This window comes from Octopus sinensis, linkage group LG5, assembly GCF_006345805.1.
Source record: "Octopus sinensis linkage group LG5, ASM634580v1, whole genome shotgun sequence".
Lineage (NCBI taxonomy): Eukaryota > Metazoa > Mollusca > Cephalopoda > Octopoda > Octopodidae > Octopus > Octopus sinensis.
This window is the reverse complement of record NC_043001.1, coordinates 86,172,279-86,199,708: the sequence shown is the minus strand read 5'-3', so window position 1 is coordinate 86,199,708 and position 27,430 is coordinate 86,172,279. Positions and strand designations below refer to the sequence as shown.

General features: G+C 34.1%; 1 protein-coding gene across 18 annotated transcripts in view; it reads right to left on the bottom strand.

The window, feature by feature from the left end:
• Window positions 1-27,430, bottom strand: part of LOC115211758 (inter alpha-trypsin inhibitor, heavy chain 4) — a 63,054-nt gene that overhangs the window by 29,350 nt on the left and 6,274 nt on the right. For all 18 annotated transcript variants that reach the window (XM_029780410.2, XM_029780413.2, XM_036502854.1 and 15 more), the window contains exons 3-12: window positions 25,123-25,233; window positions 24,771-25,021; window positions 19,058-19,221; window positions 16,239-16,527; window positions 14,238-14,947; window positions 12,407-12,482; window positions 8,197-8,223; window positions 5,976-5,987; window positions 4,256-4,273; window positions 46-72 (exon numbers count right to left, since the gene is read on the bottom strand). In XM_029780410.2, coding sequence (XP_029636270.1) covers window positions 46-72; window positions 4,256-4,273; window positions 5,976-5,987; window positions 8,197-8,223; window positions 12,407-12,482; window positions 14,238-14,947; window positions 16,239-16,527; window positions 19,058-19,221; window positions 24,771-25,021; window positions 25,123-25,233 — 1,685 coding nt within the window. The remainder of the gene's footprint in view (window positions 1-45; window positions 73-4,255; window positions 4,274-5,975; window positions 5,988-8,196; window positions 8,224-12,406; window positions 12,483-14,237; window positions 14,948-16,238; window positions 16,528-19,057; window positions 19,222-24,770; window positions 25,022-25,122; window positions 25,234-27,430) is intronic.

Below are 27,430 nucleotides of genomic sequence, written 5' to 3'. Positions count from 1 at the left end.
GAAACATACATAAAGTGAAATGAAACAACAAAATAGTCTACTTACAATGAGATCTGAATGGATGACGCCTACCTGAAATGTAAGAATTTTAATTATTAGGAAATACTTATCAATTGTCATATACGGTCGTTTAAACGTATTAAGCTACATATAGTTTAAATTAGTTGTTTAATGTAAATCTGTTATAAAGGAATAATACCACTGCTTGACTAAGAAATGTAATTCTTATTTGTGGTCATTTAGTGGTGTGTTTACTGCTCAACGGTGATATTTCCTTCACAACTATATTATATCATAAATTTTACAGTGATATGTTATTTCTATTATGTAAATATTTTATGCCCACTTTTCATAAACCTGATTTCCATTAATGTTGTATACTAAATATGAAATATCTGACAATAAATATTTTAGGAATGTTGAACCGCAACAAAATAGTTATGCCGTGCTTGTGAAAATAATTTCTGAAGAAATACATATTTACTATTAGGTTTTAAAATAACAGGAAACATATACAAGAAAATGTTCAGAAAAAACGATGCGAAATATAAAGAGATTAAAATAAAACACATTGAATTCAACACCAAATCAAATTAAGTAGGACTAATTGCAAAAGGCAAGACGACTATTTTTTTTTCAAAACTACTCCCCAGCGTTGGTGGGATACAAACACAGACGCAAAGACACGCATAAACATACATGTATGTATGTTATGTATGTATGTATGTATGTATGTATGTATGTATGTATATATATATATATATATATATATATATATATATATATATATATATATATATATATATATATAAGTTCAGCAAACAATTTAGGTTCAAATGAATATGGTACTTAATTTAGATGCACCAGAATTTTTTATGGTATTACCCATAAAAATATGCGGGGTGATTATAATAAAAAATAAGCAACAAGAATGGATCCGGTAATTTAGTACAATTGTTTCATACTATAACATTTTATTAAAAGCTGTAAATATTACAGCAGATATAATATGTCAAGTAATCTTCAGGTAATTTCATATAGGTTTTCCAATAATATAAAATTCTCAAATCAATTAGTAACATTATATCTGCTGTAATATTTACAGCTTTTAATAAAATGTTATAGTATGAAACAATTGTACTACATTACCGGATCCATTCTTGTTGCTTATTTTTTATTATATATATATATATATATATATATATATATATAATAACAACATAATAAATAAAACATATGCATATGTACATACATATATGTACGTACCTATATCTATATAATATATATACATGTATATATGGGTACACGACACCAAACAAACGTCGAACACAATGAGAAACGAAAACATAAAAACAAAACCATGGAAACGGACATTTTTTTGAACAACGAAAAAACAGAGTACAAGACATACAACACAAGGAAAATTCCCCTTCTTCAGCCGCCTCTGCTTCGTCTACTCCGTGTATGTATATATATATATATATATATATATATATATATATATATATATATATATATATATATATATATATATATATGCATATATATATACATACATATATATATACATACATATATATATATATACATACATATATATATAAGAATGAATGTTTTTATATATAATGAACGTGAAATACAGGAAGGGACGAACACGGAACACAGACAAATCATTCGAAGCCTTCAATCTTCAGTCAGACACCGAATCATCATAGCAAATTTCGGCTGTTCAATTCTGATATTTGCTCCAACTCGGCCAGCCCTAAGAAAAAAAACTAAGCTGTAAGCATTAGATTTCTTGGTAGAAGACAGGAATGTGAACGCACAAGACGGATGTGAATACAAGAGACGAAAACGAAATTGAAAACAGTAATGAATAAACAAAATATATATAACGGTGGTTGTCATACGACTTTAGACCAAATGAGACAAAAACGACAACAACAACATAGCTGGCGTAGAAATAATTACCGTTTCGGTAGCGGGGACACATGTTGGTCGAGATACGAAGGCCAACAGAATGGTTTAAGAAGCAGCAGGTCGCAGGAGAGAGAGAAAGAGAGACAGAGAGAGAGGGAATCAAAGAGGGTGGAAGCAGGGGACAGAATCAGTGACCAAGAGAAAAGGAGAAAGAAGGGATTAAGGAGGATGGGAGGAAGAGGGGAGGAGGATGGGAGGAAGAGAGGGGAAGAATCGGAGGGCGCCAAAAAGTTTGGTGAAGAAGCAATGGCGGGTAGGAAAGAGTGTGTATAGAAGTCGTGCAGGGTTTAAAATTGGACAAACAAACGGGGGTGCACGTAACGCCGCAATAATATAAGAATGAATGTTTTTATATATAATGAACGTGAAATACAGGAAGGGACGAACACGGAACACAGACAAATCATTCGAAATATATATACATACATATATATATACATACATATATATATATATATATATATATACATATATATATACATAGTTTACAAGATAAGGGCAGAAGAAAAATTCTAATGCCAAATATGCCGAAACAAAAAATTGTTGATAACTATTATAATTTATGCGTCTCGAAACAAACCGATAGAAATCTCTAAAAAATTCGTTATTACCGTATTGGTCCAATTTCGGGGTTAATTCATAAGAAATTTTCCCCTCTTCAGCGGCAGATACGCGAGATATAAATGAAATACTTACTTATACCCATGGAAAAAGCAAGCACTAAGTCCTGAGCAGACCTAAGTACCCCAAATATATCCAAAATAGAAAAATCTTCAGCGCACCTCGAGGCACGTGTGATTCGAACTAGAAACTTTCATAGAGTGATAGAATCCGGGAGTGAACACTAATCTATTTATAATTAATATATTGGACCAATACGGTAAATTGGACCAATACGGTAAATTGGACCAATACGGTAAATTGGACCAATACGGTAAATTGGACCAATACGGTAATAACGAATTTTTAGAGATTTCTATCGGTTTGTTTCGACGCATAAATTATAATGGTTATCAACAATTTTTTGTTTCGGCATATTTGTCATTAGAATATTAATTATATATATATATATATATATATATATATATATATATATATATATATATATATATATATATATATATATATATATATATATATATATATATATATATATATATATATATATACGTATGTATGTATGTATGTACGTATGTATGTATGTATGTATGTAAGCATGCATGCATGTAAGTGTGTGTATACATGTATGAATGTGTGTGTGTGGGCGCTATGTATGTAGGTATTCATGTATGTGTTTATGTTTGTATGTATGTATTTTGCATATTCATGTGTTTGTGTGTTTGTGTATTGGTGTTTGTGTGTTTTTATGTGTGTATGTGTGTTTGCATGTGTGTGTGTGTGTGTGTGTTTACCGCTGTCTCCTTGTGTGTGCATGTCTGAGTGTATCTGTGCGTGTCTGTATGGGTTTTTGTGAATATGTACTTTGTATGCATAGATGTGTATGTATATATATATATATATATATATATATATATGTGTGTGTGTGTGTGTGTGTATCAATACAAAAAGATACTACAATGATATATTAATATATATTAAGCACATTATAGCATAAGTGCAATTTAGGAACAAAAAAAGATTAATGGATGCAAAATAGCACCAGTGATTACTAAAAATAAGAGTCAAGATTAACTCTGAAAGCCACTTTGCATTGCTAATATAAACTCTAACCGTTTGTATTTTGGCGCTTCCTTATTACGAAGCAAGTTATGTCTTTAATCCTGAGTAGTCGGTAGATACTTCTGAGGAGAAGCATGACCTTATTGGTTAAATTTCGAAATCACGTGATAAAGCTTTGTCCAAGTATTACTTTTTGTGGGTTCATCTCCCAAGGGAAAGATCGTTTTCGTTTGCTGTGACCGCTTCCCGTAAATATAATGAGGTTAGTGGTTTTTGTGGCTTTCGGAGTTAAGTTCAACTCTTATTTTTAGCAATCGCTGGGCTTCTTTCTGTTTCTGTCTACCAAATTTACTTTCTTTGGTCAGCCCGTGACGATAGCAGAAGACTTATCATGGAACCATATAGTTGGGAGGCAAACTTCTTACCACTCATTCAGCCCAGTACGTACACATATTTCGCACATATTAAAAATGTTCGCGGGCAAAGATGCCGTGTAAAATGTAATCTCGAAAGAATTAAAAATCTACTTTTAAAATTTTTTACTGATTAAGACTTATACAGAAAGTAAAAGGAAATAAATGAATATTCTACTTACCAACACTGGCAGGTCTCTCTGAAATTTGAGGAATTTTAATTGTTAGGAAATGCGTTTCAATATTCAAGTTCTATTGTTTTAGTCATATTAAATTAAGGAAATTCAAAATTAATTAGTTGATATAAATCAGTGAAAAAGAATAAGTCAATTACATCGACCCTGGCGCTCAAATGGAACTTATTTTTGTCGACCCCAGAGACAAAGTTCACCTCATCAGAATTTGAATTCAGAACATAAAGACGGGTAAAATGCCACTAAGCATTTTACCCGGCACAGTAACGATTCTGCCAGCTCACTACTTAAGTTTCAAATTTTGATACAAGGCCAGGAATTTTGGAGAGCGGGTAAATCTATTGCATCAACCCCATACTCTACTGTTACTTGCTTTATCTACCCTGGAAGGATGGAATGTGAAGACGATCCCAGCGAATTGATGATAACAAAAGGCACAAGGCCTGGAATTAAGGGGAGGGCGGATAGTCAATTGCACCGAGTCCAGTACGAAACTGGTACTTGTTTTATCGACCCCAAAATAAGGAAAGGCAAAGTCGAACTCGGCAGCATTTGAACTCAGAACGTAAAGAACGAAATGCCGCTAAGCATTATACCCGACGTGCTAAAGATTCTACCAGCTCATCGCCTGAGGTTTCAAATTTTGGTACAAGGCCAGCAATTTTAGGGAAGTGTGTTAGCCGATTACATCAACCCCAGTAATCTGCTCTTACTTAGTTTATCGACCCCGGAAGGATGAAAGAAAAAATCGACCTCGGCGAATTCGTAATAATAATTATTATTTCGAATTTTGCCACAGGGAGCTTGAGGGAGGTGGAGTCGAGTCGATTACATCGACCCCAGTGTTCAAGTGATACTTATTTTAATCGACCCCAAACGGATGAAAGGTAAAGTCGACATCGGCGGAGTTTGAACTTAGAACGTTGCGATGGGCGACATGCCGCTAAGCATTTCGTCCAGCGTTTTAACGATTCCACCTTACACATAATAATCCTTCCTATTATAGGCACAAGGCCTGAAGTTTGGGGGAGGGAGATAATCGATTACAGCGACTCCAGTGCGTAACTAATACTTAATTTATCGACCCCGAAAGAATGAAAGGCAAAGTCGACGTCGGTGGAATTTGAAATCAGAACGTAGCGACGGGCGAAATACCTATTTCTTTACTACCTACAAGGGGCTAAACACAGAGAGGACAAACAAGGACAGACAAGCAGATTAAGTCGATTATATCGACCCCAGTGCGTAACTGGCACTTATCTAATCGACCTCGAAAGGATGAAAGGCAAAGTTGACCTCGGCGTAACGCAAGACGAAATACCTATTTCTTTATTATCCACAAGGGGCTAAACACAGAGGAGAAAAACAAGGACAGACATAGGTATTAAGTCGATTGCATCGACCCCAGTGCGTAACTGGTACTTAATTTATCGACCCCGAAAGGATGAAAGGCAAAGTCGACCTCGGCGGAATTTGAACTCACAACGTAACGACAGACGAAATACCGCTAAGCATTTCGCCCGGCGTGCTAACGTTTCTGCCAGCTCGCCGCCTCCGTCGTAATAATAGTAATGAAATGTGAAGAATCTTGGAGTTTGTTTATATTCAAATAGATGTAAATTAAGTTACAAAAGAAATAATTGTTATAGATTAAAATACCAACTATATATATTATGAATGTTACAAAATGAAGAAAACAATGACTTACTTCTGTGCGCTCCTGAATTACAAAAGAAAAGAAAGTGATAAGAGTAACATAGAATTTACAAATGCAAAAACAATTGTTTCACATATATACATTTACGTATATTTATATAACATTGCATGTATCTCTAAGCAATCTTTGGGCTCAATTCATAACTTTAGATGTATTACACGCATGTACATACACACTCTCACGCATACATGTATATATATATATATATATATATATATATATATATATATATATATATATATATATATATAGATAAATAATTATATATATATACAACTTATCAACAATAACAAAAGAAAAAAAAAACTCTACTGCCAAATATGCCGAAAATAGACTTAAATCGTCAATAACCATAAAATTGATCACTATAAGCACGCGTCTCGAAGTTTCGACAGAAATTTCTAAAAAGTTCCGTTGTTATCGTACCGGCCCCGATTTCAGAGTTATTTCCTAAAGATTTTCTCCTCGTCAGTGATAAATACGGTAATAAATAAATGAAATACTTACTTATACCCATGGAAGAAGCAAACACTAAGTCCTGTGTACACTTAAGTACCCCAAATATATCCAAAAGAGAATTTCTATAGCACACCCCGAGACACGCGTGATCGGACTGAAAATTCTCATTTATCATGAGTTTTATCATGGCTACCGATTAATTATCACATATTACTTTTACAGATAAATTCTTCTATTTACATAATATCGAAGTCTCTTTCATTCTTTTGTTGTCTTACCATTTATATATATATATATATATGTATGTATATAGATTTAAATATGTGTATGTACAATTATATGCCTATGTGTGTGTCTTTGTATTTGTGTTTGTATCCTCCACTGCTTCAGAATCGGTGTTGGCTTGTTTATCTTGCTGTAACTTAGCCGTTCGGCATAAGTATATCAGCTTAAAATAAGTGTTGTACACGATTTGTTTGACTAAACCCATGAAGATGGCTACAGTCCAAAGACTAAAACAGGTAAAATGTAAAAGAAATATATATGTGCGAGTGTGTGTGTTTGTGTATTAAGTTTTTTATGTGTGTTTTAATGTTTAGTTATAATAAAAAGAATTAATTTGGGAATTAATGTTTACTTTTGTGGACCAGAAGTTTATTCTTAAACCTGAATGTTGTTGAACGTCACTTCGAAATTCCGGCCGGTTAAGCCATCGTCGGACAGTCCGACGATGATTTAGCTGGCCGAAACTTCGAAGAAGTCATTTTCAACAACATACTTGTTTGAAACTAATAATAATGATAATAATAATAATAATAATAATAATAATAATAATAATAATAATAATAATAATGATAATAATAATAATAATAATGATAATAATAATAATAATAATAATAATAATAATAATAATAATAATGATAATAATAATTATAATAACCATCAGAGCATCACAACAAATCACAGCACATACCCAAGGCACACAGAGCTGTGCTCGGTAGTGAAGTGAAAGCACGATATAAAAAAATATACTACTGAATGATAATAATAATAATAATAATAACTCACACACGCACACGCACACACACACACACACACACACACACACACACACACACACACACATATATATACATGCAGTAATACCTCAGCTAACGCGTGTGTTACGTTCCAAAACACCCGCGATAGGTGAAAATCCATGAAAAAGAAGCAATACTACAGTATATATTTTTTAAAATTATTTTTATTTATTAATTTATTAATCTTAGGCGTGAAAATGCTTATTTTACCATAGAAATAATAAAAATATTTAAAAAATAACAATACCTATCGGCTGCAGAAACCCGCGATATAAATTTACATATATTACCCAGAAAAATCCGCGATGTACTGAGGATGCAATAGGTGAACCGCGATATGGCCAGTGATTGCTCTCTTTCTCTGTCTGTTTGTATGTCTGTCTGTCTCTCTCTCTATATAGATATGTATATATGTGTGTGTGCGTGTGCGTGTGCGTATATATATATATATATATATATATATATATATACACACATGTATATATACATATACATATACATACATATATATATATATATATATATATATATATATATATATATATATATATATGTATATACATACATACATACATACATACATACATACATACATACATACATACATACATACATACATGTGTGTACGAGTGTCTATGTTCCGAATGCAATTGCGAGCATGTTTATGTACTCACCTCCTCGTCTTCCTGATGAGTCATCATCTGCAATAGAAGAGAAGCATATTGAACATTGAAGTATATCGTAGAGGCAGTCGCAAAATTTAATCTATTCACTGAAACATCATCTGAGAAAAATCTAACAGAATCATAAGCTTTAAAAACTTGATTTTTATCCTTATAAAATATTTTCCATTCGTATTGTTTCCGATAGGCCCCTAAAGCACCAAATGATAGCTAGAAATCTCATCTATGATATGATATGATATGATATGATATGATATGATATGATATGATATGATATATATATATATATATATATATATATATAATTTAAAAATAGGATAAAATCTTCATAAGAATTTACCAAGTAGTTAGCGTGAAAAACCTCATATAAGAGAAAAAATCTACCAATTTTTTCGCTTAGATATATTTATATTATATAGAAGGCATTATTACACATAAATGCCACACGCTAGCAGGGACTCTTAAAGTCAAAACTACTAAAATAAATAAACATATCGTACCGAATGCAACTCTCGAAGTAAGTCATTTAAAAACAGAATTTCTGTTTTTAAATGACTTACTTCGAGAGTTGCATTCGGTACGATATGTTTATTTATTTTAGTAGTTTTGACTTTAAGAGTCCCTGCTAGCGTGTGGCATTTATGTGTAATAATGCCTTCTATATATATATATATATATATATATATATATATATATATATATATATATATATATATATATATATATATGTAGAAAAATACAACATGGACAAGAACGTATAACTCTTAGAAGACGATACAATAAACACGGACAAGACATTCGAAACCCTCAGTCTTCAGTCAAGAACCGGATCATCGTAGTAATTTCGGCTGATTAATCTTGAGATTACTAGATCACGGCCAGCCCTCAAAGAAAAACCAAGCAACGAGCATTAGAAAAACTAAGCTGGGAGCGTAGATTTCCTGGAAGAAGGATCGAATGCATACGGACACCAGGACAGCAAAAGGGACAAATATAAAAAAACAATGGAATACAGAAACATGAAATACAGAAGCATTAACGGTGAAAACAACAACAAGTGTCTTACGACTGATAACAAGCAAACAAATTTTTTCTCTGGCGCAAGGAAAGGAGCCTTATCGGCGATGCCTATAGCGGCGGACGAAAAACAACGATGTTAACACGACGCTGGTCAGAAGCTGAAAGGCAGATTTCGGCCAGCAGTCACGTGACAGAGAAGAGAGAAAAGAAAAGAAAGAGAAGCAACGGAAGAGAGAGAAAGAAGGAATCAGAGAGGAGAAGGGATGGGTGTCGAAGAGCGACCTGTGAGTGCAGAGCGAGACAAAGAAATAGGAGGGTAGTGGAAGATTAGACCAAAGAATCAGAGGAAAGAGAAGAGAAAAAGAGGATGAGTAGAGAGAGAAGGGGACAGATCAAGCAAAAGTGAGAGAGAGAGAAGGCATTATTACACATAAATGCCACACGCTAGCAGGGACTCTTAAAGTCAAAACTACTAAAATAAATAAATATATATATATATATATATATATATATATATATATATATATACGTAGTGGCAAAATAGCCCAGTGGCTAGGGCAGCGGACTCGTGGTTTCGATTTCCAGACAGGGCGTTGAGCGAAAACGCTTAAAGCTTCGCGTGGCTCCGGCAAGGGTTGGTGGTGATCCCTGCTGTACTCTTTCACCACAACTTTCTTTCACTCTTTCTTCTGTTGGCCTGCTCGCTTATCCAGCGGGGTGGCGTCATTGAAGGCCAAAACAATGCGAAGCGCATTGTGACCAGCGATGTATGTAGCAACATATGATGGCCTGGTCGGTCACGTAATAAATATATATATATATATATATATATATATATATATATATATATATATATATATATATATATATATATATATATATATATATATATATATATATATATATATATATATATATATATTTATATTTATATATATATTATATATATATATATATGTATATATTTATATTTATATATATATTTATATATCTGATATTGCACCAGAATAAATGATTTATCGAATTAGTGATTGCTGTCAAGAAAACCTCTCAGAGAGTGTATACCAAGGACAACATATATAAAGAACAATACTTATATTATATAGACCGCCATTACAATTTTACTTTGTATAATTTTACTTTGTTCTCGTCTATCCCATGAAAACTGATGGGATGAACAGAAATTTGCCAAAATGATGTACTTTAATACTTTACTGTCATGGGACCTTTTGGAAAGAAAATTTTGAACAGATGGATTGAGCAGATGATGACGACGACGATGATGATGACGAGGAAGATGGTGATGTAGATATAAGGATAATGATGATTCTGGTGATGGTGATGATGCAAATGGATGACGATGGTGACAACGACGACGACGAGGACTATGGTAATACTCAAAAGCTGTGATAGTGGATAACATGAAGTGTAGAAAATTGGGGATTATCGTTAAGGTTCTTTCATATTATTACTTCATTCATCATAGTACTTAGATAGTTCTGGAAAATTAATCGCCCAGCTTATTTTCATATTCAGCAATATCTGAACCGTATTCTCTAAGAGGTTATAAATATATACCCTGTGTTTCTGAAAATCCGAGAATACAAAATATAACTGCAAGTAAAGAGATTTTAGTAGAAATCAATTTGAAAAGAAATTCCATTTCAGAATGTGACTAAAATAACATTGTATATTCGAATACCTATCATGAGATCTTTAAAATATTATTAGACATTTAAAAAAATGCTTAGAATCGATAATGTTAATGGAGTAAACAATTTATAGAAATCCATGAAAGAAATTGCTAAATCATTTTTCAAAGGTTTGTTTAAATATTTCCACAATATTTCTATCATATTTGTTTTCAAGATAATTTTCAGCTTCAGATCCGCAATCTGCATATGTTAGCAACCGAAAAAGAATGAAAACTAAGAGGGGTTTTTTCTTAAATAAATATTTTCTTGACTATTTACTTTTATTTACGTTGAATCGAAATATTTCTTTCATGAAAATTATATAGATTTGTAGCGAGTTATAGGAAATTTGTTCACATAAAATACTATATAATGATGCTTCTTTTGTTTTGAAACTGATATTAGGAGGTTTTCATCATATGCTATGTATTGATATTAGGAAACTCTTTTTCAATTGTGTTTCAAGGAACAATTTCTTAAATAATGTTTATTTGATGCATAATATGTAATATATGAGATGAAAAGAAATCAATCAAATACGTATATGAATATTTAGTGGAAGGGTCCACCAAGATACTAGAATATTGCTATGTAATAAAGCTTTTGTCTATATAGGCGCAGGAGTGGCTGTGTGGTAAGTAGATTGCTAACCAACCACATGGTTCCGGGTTCAGTCCCACTGCGTGGCATCTTGGGTAAGTGTCTTTTACTATAACCCCGGGCCGACCAATGCCTTGTGAGTGGATTTGGTAGACGGGAACTGAAAGGAGACTGTCGTATATATGTATGTATATATATGTATGTGTGTGTTTGTGTGTCTGTGTTTGTCCCCCTAGCATTGCTTGACAACCAGTGCTGGTGTGTTTACGTCCCCGTCACTTAGCGGTTCGGCAAAAGAGACCGATAGAATAAGTACTGGGCTTACAAAGAATAAGTTCCGGGGTCGATTTGCTCGACTAAAGGCGGTGCTCCAGCATGGCCGCAGTCAAATGACTGAAACAAATAAAAGTGAGAAAGAGAGTATAGTGCAACTAGGCAATGGAAAATGATCTTGATAACTGTGTAGCTGCGTAGCTCGACAGCAAGGTTTGATTGATAACCTTTAAAAAGAAGGTGACGTGCAAGCAGAATCGTTAGCACAATGGACAAATGTAAAGTGTCATTTCGTCCGACGTTACGTTCTGAGTTCAAATGCCGCCCAGGTCGACATTGCCTTTCATCCTTTCGAGGTCGATCAAATAAGTACGAGCTGAGCACTGAGGTTGATGTAATCGACTTACCTTCTCACCCGAACTAGATGAACTTTTGTCAAAATTGGAATCAACATTAAATAAGGAATAGAATATAGTTACCAATTTCATAAGACAAATTATTTATGTCCACTCCACATAAAAAAGAGCAAAACAAATATATAACGGAGCGTGAAAACTTTATTTCAACAAGATCTCTCTGTAAATAAATTAAAGTGGTATAAAGTAAAAACTTACCGTTTTGGCCAAAATGTTTCTCTTTAACTGTAGATTTGGTGACAACCATTGATGTTAATGGTGTTACAAAATTATACTGTCACAAGGAAGAATATTACATTTTAGTACCACAGAAATATGAAACAATGTTACAATACATAACAATGACGATTAAAACTCCATCAACTTTATATTTCATGCTTTCATTGTTGGTATATTTTTGATGGTAATGAATAAGCTTCAGGAACTTTGAATGGCTAAGATTGAAGATTGCTAGACTAAAGGAATAAAAACATTTAATTTTGCCTCTTTGTTCAAAAGGTCGACTTTTCCAAGAGGTTTTTAATACAAAATATTTTGCGGAAAAAGTTGGAAATATGCCTAAGAAATATTTCTGTAAGCAAGACGTCATTATGTAAGGAATAAATGATAAAGAATTCATGATGGAATAAATTACAGATACAATGAGTCCGTCATAACAAAGAAACAAGTTAAAAGATGCATTGGGTTGTCCGGAAAGTTCGTGCCGATTTTTAAAGGAAAGTAAAAGGTCAATAAATACTTGCCATTACATTTTTAATCAACATAATATGAACCATTTTGTTGCACAATGCGACTCCATCTTTCCTTTAACTTGAAAATACCCTCTTCACAGAATTGAGGTGGTTTCATGGCAAAGAATTCATCAAGGTATCTTTTTACGTCATCCAAGGAATTGAAATTTTTACCATTAAGACTATTCTGCAGTGACCTGAATAAGTGGAAATCCGAAGGAGCAATATCTGGCGAATATGGAGGGTGGGGTTACACATCCCAGCCGAGCCGCAGCAATTTTTGTCTGGTTCCCAAAGCATCAAGTGCCGAAAATGAACTTTCTTATCTTCCATTTTAAAGGGTTACAGAATTAACACAGGTAATAGGAACATAAACCATCTTCCACGAAAAGATAGCTTAAACTGTGCTCTAAATGGAGGTGTAATCAAATCCTATTTTATGGGCTCAACCATGTTCTAAAATAAGCCGAAAGGTAAGCTACTATAAATCGGTGCGAACTTTCCGGACAACCCAATATCATATCTGAAAACTAGATATCATAATCAACATGATATGGCAAACATTTTTAAAGGAAATTATGTTATTTATGTTGTGAAGAAGAATTACATCTATTTAAATTTCTTCGATTTGACTTAATACAAATTTTAATAGAAATTATCTCAATGGTAATTTATAAATTGTGTACGATTTTAAAATAATTAATTTGTTAATTTAATTTACGCACTTTAAACAACTTTGGATTAAACTTGTATTTACAAACGTGGACCATCTGTAGTTTTAACATATGTTGTGGAAAAACATATTTCAATGGCTAGCATGTTATAAACACAGGGCTTCGCTCAGAATTTCAGTATAGTCTTCATCATGGTGTTTCAACCTGATTTGGTTTCCTCAGTGACGGCAGTCCCAGACGTTCTATGTTAAGCCGAAAATACTTGCTCCGATACAGGAATCGGTAAACAAAGCAATTATGTATCTGTGCGAAAGCTAGCCAGGCAGAATCAAATTATTATAAGCATGTGAAATAGTCTTAGATAAAAATACTAGTCTGTATAACATAATTTTCATACAAACATGGAATGACACTTTGTGATATATCATCTTACAGAACATTTTAAAAGATACTTGTGCGTGAAAGCTCCGTTTAAGTGAATAAATGTAGTTATTTATATTGGTTTCAAATTTTGGCACAAGGCCAGAATTAATTAGTTATATTGGTAACTGAAACAAATAAAGCTGTTATCTTTAAAATTTAGGCAATAAAATGGCTATTAATCTTCATTAATTTTTTACTCACCTTAAGTGCCAGATTAAGAATTTTCTTTTTCACATGGCGTGTTCTCTCTTCTTTGAGAAGTTGTTTCAGGGTGAGGTAAGCATAACTCTTTTCAGTAATTTCAGAAAATGACTGAACACTTGTCAATTCTGGATTTTCAGGAAGATCATCGTATAGAGTAAAGTCATCTCCAATTCCACTCAGATTGATATTCAATTTTAATATATCAGTATTTCGTCCCGTATTGTCTGTCTTGTTTACCTTTAGTAGCATGGTCGATTGGGTTTTATCCTTCAAAACACCTGAAACAACTAATTCTGATCCTTTGAAGTAGCTGCTAAATGACGTAGAACTAGTATTAACAGCACTATCTAAGTAAACAAACGTAATATCCTTTAATAAAATGTTAGATATTTCTTTATAAAAATTTTCAATTTGAAGTCTACTGTCAGAGTCAACGTAGATCTTCCTACTAAAGCCTCCATTTTCCATGGCAATCTCACGTAGAAATTTATGGTCACAATCTTCTCCGAAACCAAGAGTAAATAATGAAATCTCTTTGTTGGCCTCTCTTACATTTCTCTTGATATTTTCTGTAGAGCTTTCCTCTTCTGTTGGATGACCATCAGTGAGAAATATGATGATATTTTTAGTTTTGGTGGGTAAAACTCTTTCAGCAGCGGATTTATGTTTGTCTATACTTTCAAGGAGAGCAGCGTTTATATTTGTACCTGGAATACCAGCAAAATTAAAATATATAATATACATATACAGTAACTCTAGAAACAAAGGATTAAAAACAGTGGGACAAAAAGTGTGTGAGAGGTGCAAATATTATATTTAAATGTTAAACATAGTTTACTTGATATGAAAATAAGCTAACTTTAACGGTAAAAGGAACATATATAGAAACGGAGCATGTGTTTCTGGTTTGGGCCTCGATAAGGCAACATCATAATACAGCGTCAGTTGGTTTTAACATTGTTTAGCTTAATGTAGACTCTTCAACTTCTGACATTGATCGTATCCTTATTTTTGTATACCTATGATATATGTGAGACAGGCAGCAATTTACTTAAACAGTAAACTTGCACAAATTCAAACAAAAGTTTCTCATGCAAGAAACGTTGAAAATGCATCAAGAGTATCTTAAATAATAACTTCCTCACAAACTAACGGTGATGTTTTTCTGTTATGAATATCAATATCTAGTGATAAGAGAACGACTGTTACGAATTAGAGTTTGTTTTGTGGTTAGAATATTTTTCGATCCGTTACTGTGTTTTGGAGTTGTCAAGATGATATTTCCTACGCAATTCGCTGGCATATAGTGTTGTTGGTAGTGGAAGAGTACTTTTATAGCAGCTCTTGACATTGGTTACCAGTTGAAATACTTTGGCTCCACCAATTTTGACATGCAACGAGCTTCAGTGCCTCTATCAATGTACGGAACACTGTGAATGTATGTTGATCTATTCATTGAGTCAACAGTTTCATCTTTAACCGTCAAAGTGGATTTCTTTCTTTCTTGGCCAAAAAATTGCCTTCGCTTTCTCTGCGTTCATTCTCAGTCCTGTATTCTTCCCCATTTCACTCAAGCATTGAGTCAACCGCCTTTTTTTCTACAAAATCCACGATAAATAGAAAGAAAAATAGAAACAGTAAACATTTCTGCAGAATCCCAATACTGATGTCAAGGTGCCTAATCTTTCCTCGTTTCATCTTTATGTAGCAAACTCCAGTTAAGAAATTGCACACCCACTCAAATTGAGATGTATTGTTCTGGAATCCTATATTTGCGATATTTCACAGAAACTTTCAACGATCGCAGTTTAATGCCTTTGTGAGATCTATAAAATACTAGTCATTGCTTAATATTCAATTCTATTAAATATGCTATGGCTAACTTGCCTAGTAGTAATTATATTACCTTAATATATAATATTTAGAAGCAAAATTCAAGTTTAGTCCATTGTTTTAAAAGTAGAAAACCAATATATATATATATATGCTTCAACTTACCTCCCGAGGCGCTAATATTCCTAATATGAGTTTTTGCTCGTTTTATATTTTCTTCTTTTGCGAGTAAAAAATTAATCTCCATCCAATTGACATCACCGCTGAATTTTCCGATGAGAAATTTATCAAGTTTTGGGTCAAGTTGATCGAGGATATTTTCCATAGCTTCTTTCAGTTGTTGAATTTTAGTACCAGACATTGATCCACTGACATCAAGTATAAATATTATGTGCTTTGGAAGAGGTTTTAAGAAATCAGCAGTGAAGAAATGTACAAAGTAGCCATCAACTGCCTATGAATTTGGGAGAAAAATAAAACATTAACGATAATTTAACTTAACTCTTCACAGAGAAGAATTCCCCCTAATGTTTAGCTTGAATATTACAATTCCTGATAATTTTACCCTCTTTTTTCTCATCACGGTTGTTTTCTTCTTACCTTCAAGCTTTTTAAGAATAGATCAAGATAACAGTTTGCATAATAGACATTTAAAGTTACGTTTAACATTTGTTCGTATAGATAACTGTATCAAGGCTGACCAGAACTTTACTATGCACCCCGTAGATTACCAGAGATGTGCTTTCATTAATTTGACTCAAATATATTCCTTTTTCATAAAATTTGCAGCTACAATTGACTGACCCCGCCACCCCGCCCAAATTCTTTGAAGCTAAGTCTTGATTCGTTTCCAGTTTGCTTGTTCATTTATGATATCGCATTTTGCTTTTAGGTTATTGTTTTTATTTCTGTATATTATCATTACTATTTGTCGTTATGCCATATTTTGGTGCTATGATTAAAAACTGAATTAATTTAAACAGTTTTAAGATACATGTGTAGTGGAGAGATTGTGAACACTGTATGGGTGCATGGCACCAGTTGAATTACTGAATGAACGAACAAATACTCACGCGTGTATCATCGATGCACATTGTCGTAATTTAAATTTTAAAGCAAACATTATGAATGTTTAGAATTCAGTTTTGGCAATTACCTTTTAAAGTTTCATTTTCCTTTAAATTATAGAAATACCATTCATGCGGGAATCGTTAAACTGTAGATCGTTAAGCGAGATATTGCTGTACTTTTTCCGTGACTCAGCAAGTCCTGTGGGGCTTAATGTTTACAGAAATATTATTTAGATGTACATTTTTTGTTAATGACAACACAATAAGCGATTGCTTATTGTTATATTTTGCGGTCTCCCATTGTATATTTATAAACGAATACTCTTTTATTCTTTTACTTGTTTCAGTCAAGTGATTGTGGCCATGCTGGAGCACCGCCTTTTAGTTGAGCAAATCGACACCAGGACTTATTCTTTGTATGCCTATTACTTATTCTATCGGTCTCTTTTGCCGAACTGCTAAGCTACGGGGACATAAACATACCACCATCGGTTGTCAAGCGGTGTTGGGAGTTGGAGACAAACACAAACACATAAACATATACACACACATATATACATACACACATATATACATATATAGGACGGGCTTCTTTCCGTTTCCATCTACCAAATCCACTCAGAAGGCTTTGATCGGCCCGAGGCTATAGTAGAAGACATTTGCCCAAGGTGCCACGCTATGGGACTGAACCCGGAGCCATGTGGTTGGTAAGCAAGCTACTTACCACACAGCCACTCCTACGCCTATATATGATCGTTATACATAGTAAAATGAAAATGAACTTCGTTTTACCATTTACCTTTTACTTGTTTAAGTTATTTGACTGCGGTCATGCTGTGGCTCTGACTTGAAGAGTTATAATCTGACGAATAGAGCCAAGTACGTTTTATTTTAAAGCTTGGTACTTATTCTATCGGTCTCTTTGGCCGGACTGTTACGTTCCGGGGACGTAAACAAATCAACATTGATTTTCAAGCGGTGGGGTGGGGTTAACACACACACAAAACACACGCATAGAAAGATAGATAGATATACATCGCGGGCTTCTTTCATTTTCTGCTTACTAAATCCATTCACAAAGCTTTGGTCGGTCCGAAGCTATAATGCCATGCCCAAGTGACATCCAATGGGACTGAACCTGAAGAATGTGTGTTTGTTTATTGAAGAGAAATGTCTCATATAAGCCAATACATAAAATGTGATAAATGAAAAACGTAAGGATATACTTGAGTGACGTATGCGTAGTATTGATTACAGATTTAAATTTTTCTCTTTGTAATCAGAGAATCTTTCTACGCTAACAATGATTAAATTTTCTCTTAAGATTGAAAATTATTTTGTTTTAAAATTACTTCTTAATTTTTTAAAGTTGTCTCCCTTGTCCTTGTAAGTAACATATAGATAGCCATTGCTTATTTTCTTTCCACTTTTTAGGAAATTTTTAATTAATTCATAACAATGTGTATGTTATTCAATGTATCCATAAACATTTTGTATGCCATATTGTATATAATGGTGATGTAAATTATGATAGATATAACTATATCATAATAATCAATAATTTCTAAATGATAAGAGGGTAATCGTAATTTGCAAATTGTAGCTGTGATTTTAACTTCTGGTTAGCCCTCGTTCGATAAATCTATGATTGAAAGCTTTCTAGCCATGATGGTTCCATAGTTTCTTAGGCATTGCATAACAAGTATTACATTAATCAAAGTGTAATTTTTTTGAGACAGAAGGTTTTGGTTTCACGTAGATGGGACCACTACATGTTGTAGACTACGTAGAGCTTCTTTGTTGGTTTCCTTACAATACATTTCATAGTATAAGGAAATGATGGTAACGTAGTAATTTGTATAATAATTGTTCGTAAATGACAAGTTAATAAATTAATGAAAAATAGCAGCTTACATATATAAAATTTGAATTATTTGCACGATCCACGTCATATGCCACTTTGAACAAGCCGACAATACCATTTTCCTTTGAAATTTCTTCTTGTTGTTCACGATTTGGGTTGTATTTGATGTAAACTTCTTTACTGTTGATGTAGTCAACTGAAGCATATTCCAGCTCTGTTCAAAAACCAAATAATAGTATTGTAACTGACATGAATGAATGCCTGTTATTTCACGATTACCAAGCCAATACAAATATTACATTAGAGGGTTTTCATGTTTTACTATGGAATGCGATGACATAAAGTGGGATGGTATAAAGTGAAGATTCGAATAATATAACGTTCACAGCAAAATGTTACTGTAAGGCATGTTTTTCACAAATTTCTTCAGTCTTTTGATACTATAAGATACTGCAATATTTGATTAAAAAAAACAGTGTAATATTTATATTGAGACACAATCATTGCATTATGTGGGACACAGCAATATTTATTTCGAAATAGGATAATGGACTCCTGTAGAGTGTAATATTTGCTGACGCTGTAAAGTGGGATAGTGCAATGTTTAATGGAAACGAAAAGCAAAATGTTTACTGTGGAACAGTTTTATATTTACAATAGTTCACTGTAGTGTAAACTATTCACCATTGTTAACTGTGCAATATTAAATGAAGGGGAGTCAAATTTTCTATGGAAAACTGTAAAGCTAAGTGTTAGTAAGTCTATTGTATACAGGAAAGTATGACATTTACAATAAGATACACGCTGGGAATCACATTTACTATGGAATAGTATTGTGTTACTCAAGGGAAGTCTAATATTGGTAGACGGAGCTCACATCGTCATCTGAGAAACCTCTAAACCTCTGATAACACCTGCAGTAATTCAACATACAGCTATAGATGCGCTTGCAGAACATGTCGTCAGTGTTGTATTGGCTGTTTTATGCCTTACAATACAGACTTTCATCTAGGCGATCCAACATAATTTATTCGAGTCTAAACCTTTTTCCAAGTGGCATTCTTCTAACTTTCAACGGGAGCTATCTTGATGCTTTCTCAGTAGCTTACCTTGTTCTTGATAGCTCCTCTGCTCATTCTTTCAATACTCAATGTTCTACAGGTCTTATTCAGAGTACGACCTACGAACTCTCGACAGCCAACATCCACCGCAAAAATATAGTTTTCTTCTATTCATTCTTGCGGATGTCCTTCACCAACTCCTGGTACTTAGTTCCCTTTCTCTCCCCCGTCCCCTTCATCCTCTTCTCCTAGAGTACAGTTAAGTCCTATCAAATTAGTTCCATTTTTGTTTGGGAAATGAAGATGATTTCTTGTCTCAAAGAGGTTTGTGCTGTGGAAATTAGACTTTTATAAAAGGGTCAATGCAATGTTAGCTGAGGATCAGCGCGAAGGTACTCGTAGGACAATGTTAATTTAGGTGAAGTGGTTGTGAGTTAATGTTATCGTTAATTCTTTCATAATTAACTGTCGTCTAATGCTCTATTACCTCAAGGAAGATCCAATTTTCGTTAGTTCAGAACAACGCAATCAAAATTAAGGGCAATGTATTGCTATCTGAGAGACTGAGTAATATTAGAGATGGGCCGTGCAATATTAAACTAAAGATGATCCGATATTACCTGAGAAACTCTATAATCTTAGAAGTGTCGCAGTGCAAGGTTAGTTGAGAATGATGCGATCTTAGTGAGGAGGTAATGCATTGTTAATTAAGGGACTATGTAGGTTTAGTGATGGGCTTTGTAATATTAGATTAAGGGTCGTTTAATTTTACTTAAAATAATTAAATCATGCTAAACGTGGAGTGCTGTAATGTCACTCGATAGGCAACGTAATGAGACAAGTGAGGTATAATTATATTAATTGAAGTACACTCTCACGCTACTTGAAGTACAGTGAAATATGGTATGCCCCGGAAACATAATACAAGACGAGAAACTGTCATATTATGCAAGGTAGAGTTAAATTTGGGACGAGATACACTGTAATGTTACCGGAGGTACTGTGAAATGCGAATCTAGTTGCATTGCAAAGTTACTCGAGAGACGTTTAAATTTGAGACAAGAAATCCTTTCATTCTACCCGAAGTTCCATGTGACGAGTGGTATGTGGAGTCGTTACAGATACGGTGACATAGGAAGTCGAGTGATTGAAAAGTCGGTGAAGTCGGTCATGGATAGTCGTGTCTTTACTTGTCTAACTAACTAACTATACGGCTACACCGGAGTGGACAGTTATAGCACTGTTGGATTACAACAGTGGCGATGAGAAATTAACAAACTCACGATGATTAAACAGATTTACAAGAAGCTATGAAACTCACAAAAGTTTTTTGTACGAATTTTACGGTATTCAAAATTGTAAAATTATGTTGGCCGGTTTGCGTACCACTCAGATTGGGCAGCACCTACGGTCTACGTAAAAAGGAAAGATAATAGGTTACGCATTTTTGCAGATTTTTCAACGCATATATTGGGCCGCATATATTTTGTATCTTTTCGGAGAGGCCTTTCACATATGGTAGACAGACTGTGGACAATTTATTGGTTTCATCCTCTCTTTTCTTCATAATTGGAATGGGTAGCATGTTTTGGGGGTAGTTGTTGCTTAATGCATTGTTACTCTTTACTCTCTTTACTCTTTTACTTGTTTCAGTCATTTGACTGCGGCCATGCTGGAGCACCGCCTTTAATAGAGCAACTCGACCCAGGGACTTATTCTTTGTAAGCCTAGTACTTTTTCTATCGGTCTCTTTTGCCGAACCGCTAAGTGACGGGGACATAAACACACCAGCATCGGTTGTCAAGCAATGCTAGGGGGACAAACACAAACATACACGCACACATATATATACATATATACGACGGGCTTCTTTCAGTTTCCGTCTACCAAATCCACTCACAAGGCTCTGGCTGGCCCGAGGCTATAGTAGAAGACACTTGCCCAAGGTGCCACGCAGTGGGACTGAACCCGGAACCATGTGGTTGGTAAACAAGCTACTTACCACACAGCCACACTTGCGCCTGTTACTAAGTTTGATCAATTCTTTGTGGTGGGTATCACGATCGCTACTTAAATTCTCTGCTTGATGTTTTAGGCATTGAGCAATCCCTTTCTTTACACTGTATGGATGGTGGGAATTGAAGTTAAAGTATTGTCCAGTGAAGGTCGGCTTCCGCTATACGGATGTCCTGAATCCATACTTGGTGTGTGTTATTAATACATCCAGGAATACTAGCTGAAGTTATGGGGTTAACAATAATAATAATGGAACACCCCTCCTACGTGACGAGCGGTATGTGGTGGTCGTTACAAATACTGTGACCTAGGAAGTTGCGTGGTTGAGAAGTCGGCGAAGTCGGTCATAGATAGTCGTATCTTTACTTGTCTAACTAAGAGTACTGCTATACCGGGGTGAAAGTTATAACAGTTCGACGTTAGATTACAACACATAAGCGGGGTGAATATGGTGCTAACCTAGTACATTTTTAGAAGTAGGTATAATGTTATACAAGTGGCCTTTTCAAAGTTAAATATGCTGTCCAAAGAACAATATAATGTTACTTGGTTCACGTCAAGGGTATTATTTTAAACATATCTAAGTATTTGTACCATAATACTGAAGGAGAATTATCATATCCGCTTAGTGACGATGTAATGCTACTCAAGTCGTATTATCCGCTGTATAAGGCAATGTTATCTGAGGCATTACATAATTATATTACAAGAATAATGTAATGTCATAGCAGCTCGTTGTTATATCAGCCGAATGACAGCACACTGCTAACTGTGGAATTATATGAAGTTATAGTTGTGTAGAGGCTGACATTTTCAATGTAACAAGGAAAAAAAAGAATTTGTTATACACATTAAAGGAAAATAATTGACATTAATGATAACTCCTAAGAAGCCACGGGGAGCATCTTTAAAATCTTAATTGACTATGGGGTTTTGTATTTTGGAGAATAACTAGTGGTTTGGAATGATTCCTCAAACCATTTGTTTTGTTTTTGTTAGCAAATATAGGGAGATACACCTCTGAAATCTAATTCAACTAAAAATTAATATTACTATTTGCATATACGAATATAATATCCTAGAGGATATGACCGATCGGTTCGGTTTGTGTAAGTGATGAAGCATAGTGACAGAAAAACATTTGACCTCAGTCGTAGTCCAGCTCCGTGTGTGTTCAGATATCTTGTCTACAAAGAGAATTTCTCTTCCGAAACAAGTACATTGTGAAGGTCTTGAGTATACACGAGCCGCTTAAATATGCTGTATTGTTTCAAACATTACTGCTTGGTGTGCCTCTAATTAATTTTTGCTGTATGCATATAACAGCTGTTCTTAATGGGTAATCAACAATGGACTCGGCATCTGTAGCTGATGAAGAGTACGGCACAGAAACATCTGTCCTACAGTTCGATGACGTCATTCAAAACCCTACCAAAGCATTTGACAAGCATTTTTTAATAAGAATTTCTCTTCCAAAACAGCTACTGCGACATATGTCTTTTCGCATTTAAGTGTACACGAGCCTATTAAATATATATATTCAAAGTTTTATTTCGGCTAAAAAGTGTTACATAAGGTTTACTGTAATTTCTGTTGAGGTACTGTAGAGGTGATAACTAAAGAAACAGATAAATATATTCTAATAAGGAAATTAGTAATAGAAAAATGTTTTGGTTATTAACACCAAAACTAGAGAATTCAAAGTCTATAATTTAATGATGTGGTACTAATGTCTTTCCTAAGTACACTATTATTCTTACTCTGGGATTCTCGATTATATATAGAGAACTACATCTTACATAAACACACCACCAGCGCAGAAACACGTGTAGCGTTGATTAAAAATATGTTCTTTCCCCACATACTAATAACAGGTAAGAAGACATAGCAATTTATAATTAAGAAAAGTAGTGAGTTTTATCATTGATATAGTTTGCCATTCCTATATAATTTAATTTTGTGTTACATTTAACAATCTAGTTAAATCCTTATTCGTTTTAATCCTACGACTATGTTTTTTTTTTCAATTTACTATCCTTTTCTTCTACTTGCAGGGTCTTTATAATAAGTTATACAAGTATGGAATTTGATATAAGATTAGTAAATTTTATATGAGTGTTTCATTTACTAAATATACTTCTGTTGACTTCTTTTTTACAGCCCATAGATATTACCAGAGCGGCTAACTGGTTTCCGTGCTGGTGGCACGTAAAAGGCATCATTCGAGCGTGATTGTTACCAGCGGCGCCTTACTGGCACCTGTGCCGGTGGCATGTGTAGAAAGATTCGAGCGAGGTCGTTGCCAGTACCGCCTGGCTGGCCCCCGTGCCGGTGCCACATAAAAAGCACCCACTACACTCTCGGAGTGGTTGGCGTTAGGAAGGGCATCCAGCTGTAGAACCTCTGCCAGATCATCTGCAGTCATCTGGTTCACCAGCCCTCAGTCAAAATCGTCCAACCCATGCTAGCATGGAAAGCGGACGTTAAACGATGATGATGAGCCCAGAACAAAAAAAAAATTTAATATTCTGCACATAAACTCTATTTTTTATATCAGCTATACTATTTTCTAAATTTTCGGTGAGCACCCACATAGTAGATCATATGAGTATACTTGTTTATGAAGTTTAGAGCAAATCTAATTAATATAACATGAAGTAAATCCGAGCAGAAATGATTTACCTACCTTTGGTTTCGTAAAAATCTGTTGCTTTATCATCTTTAATTTCTGGTACAGACACATTAATAATGTCTTGCGGTTCCCTAATGAAAACCTCAACTAAAAAGTCATCAACAATTCCACCATTGGACAAATGGATGACGTGCCTGTATTTATTGTTCTCTCGTGTCAGAAGTTCTTGATAAGTCAAGTTGTAAACTACATACTTTTGTGGTTCAACATTAACAGATATATCAAAAACATTTGTGAAGCGGTGTCTGGAAAATGATAGAAAATATAGTTTAAAACATATTGAAGTTATATTTTCATTGGAAAACTTAGATTGATAAGTGTCAAATAAGAGAAAATGATACTTTACTCCACAGCAACATGGCCAGCACTTTGCCCAGTTTCAATGGCATAGTCGAAAATACGTTTTGCTTCCGATTTCTTTTTTACTTCTCCCACAGTCACATTTCCATCAATTTCCCTGAAATTAACAATAACATTCTTTAAATAATCATCATCATAATTATTTTATAATATCTAAAATATTTATCCCATATTTACGTTTCAAAACGAAGACAAAATATCTTCCTGTAATTTTTATAATTTATTTCAGCCTTTATTTTACTTTCAAAAATATTTTGAATTAATTATTCGGAAGACGGTAAGCAATAATCATGTCCATTTCAAATTATGCTCAATTATGGTATAGTTCATAATAGTTTCTGTTCAGTTAGAATTACTATATTTTGAAGCGTTTGAACGAAAATATACCAGATGATTTCTTTTGTTAGAAATCTTTACTTCTTCGTGCATGTCCCTTTTGCTATTAGCACAATAGTCGCTACTTCTCTATGCAGCTTTTTCGTTTCAAACCATCGACCTTCTATATATATATATATATATATATATATCAGTTATATTGTTACGATAATAGCTTTATTCCATGTAACAGTCACCACACCTCTCTGCAGGTGTCTACTGCGTTACTTCACTAAGCTCGGTTGTAAAAGCTTACAGTTTACTCAAATCTACTTTTATCATGTTTCACTCCTTCCATCTACTCCAAGTTAATGGTTCATCAAGGTACTGTATTCTTGAATGCACCACAACTTAATGTAGTAAGCAAGTGTAGGATTTGAGATGAGCCATAAAGCTTCTCTTAAATGAGATTACTCATGAACTTCACTGACCAAAATTAACTGTTTAAATTCTAAAATCAAGAAAGGCAGATAATTCTAAAATCATCATCTGAAATTTTGTAAAATATAGAAAATAATGTATAGGTGTACAGGGGCAAACATGATTTTAAAGCCACTAAGTTAAAGTAATAGACATAGCTCAATGTCATTGGTTTCAAATTTTGGCACAAAGCCAGCAATTCTGGGGGATGGGTAAGTCGATTCCATCGACCCATGTTAAACTGGCACTTATTTTATCAACTCCGAAAGAATGAAAAGCAAAGTCAACCTATTCGGAATTTGAGAAGAAATGTTGCTAAGAATTTTGCGAACGATTCTGCCAGCAGGCCAGCTTAACAACTCAATCATAATAGAGCTATTTAGCAAAGGTTATTCTGGTCAGCGAGCATGACAAACGAGTGGAAAAAGGTTTAGTGATTAAGTTATTCGGCTCACGACTATAGAGTTGGGTTCAGATCCCGAACAGGGCAAGGCATTTTATATTTGAATGAAATAATTCATTTTGCGTTGCTCTATCAAAATCTACTTATCTGAAAATGACTATCAATCGAACTCTAGTGCAGCTCTGGCCTGCCTCTATTTCTCTTATCAGCTGTCACACCCTGGATGTCTCGCTGCGTCAAAAGGTTCGCGACTTCATTGTCACTTAAAACAACGAGAATGGTAAATGTTACGAAGCTTTATTTGTTCGCAAGTGACAGATTAGTACACACATATATATCTACATACATAAATACATAAAGAATGAAAGGCAAAAATGAACCCCCATGGCATTTGAACTCAGAGCGTATAGACGATTTACCCATGAGCATTTTTGCTGGGCATGCCAACGATTCCGCCAGCTCACCGCCTTAGCTCAAATTAATAAGATTATTAATATCAGTAAACTGACGATAAAGAAGTCTTCAAAAATATACACCCTGCACTCCGTTCTCATACAATATTAATAAAATAAATAAATGCGTCCTTTTAAAGCATAGCCAGGCTCATGGGCCCGGATTCCCGGTTTCAATGGCATACGTGTTCCCCAGCTGGACGGGATGTCAATCCATCGTAGCGTTACTCATTTTAGCCAGCTGAGTGGCCTGGAGCAACGTGCAATGAAGTATTTTGCTCAAGAACACAACGCGTCGCCCGGTCTAGGAATCGAAACCACAATCTTACGATCACTCGCCTCCACTCTCATACAATATTATTTAAAAATAAGATAAATATAACTTTTAACAGCCACAGTTCTTGTGAGAATATCCTATTTTCCATTTACTGTTCTTTTAATAAAATATTCTATTCTTCAAAAGATTTAGGTCATTAATTGAGCACCAACAATATTGTCACAGACTTCTTAAGAAAACTTTAGGTTCATGCATTTTATGGCTCTTTATTTGATAGCTTATTGTAAAGTAAGATTGAGTAGATGTACATTTTGAGAAAATGAATTATACTTATAGTAAAGGCTATTTGTCAACATAATGTGGTTGT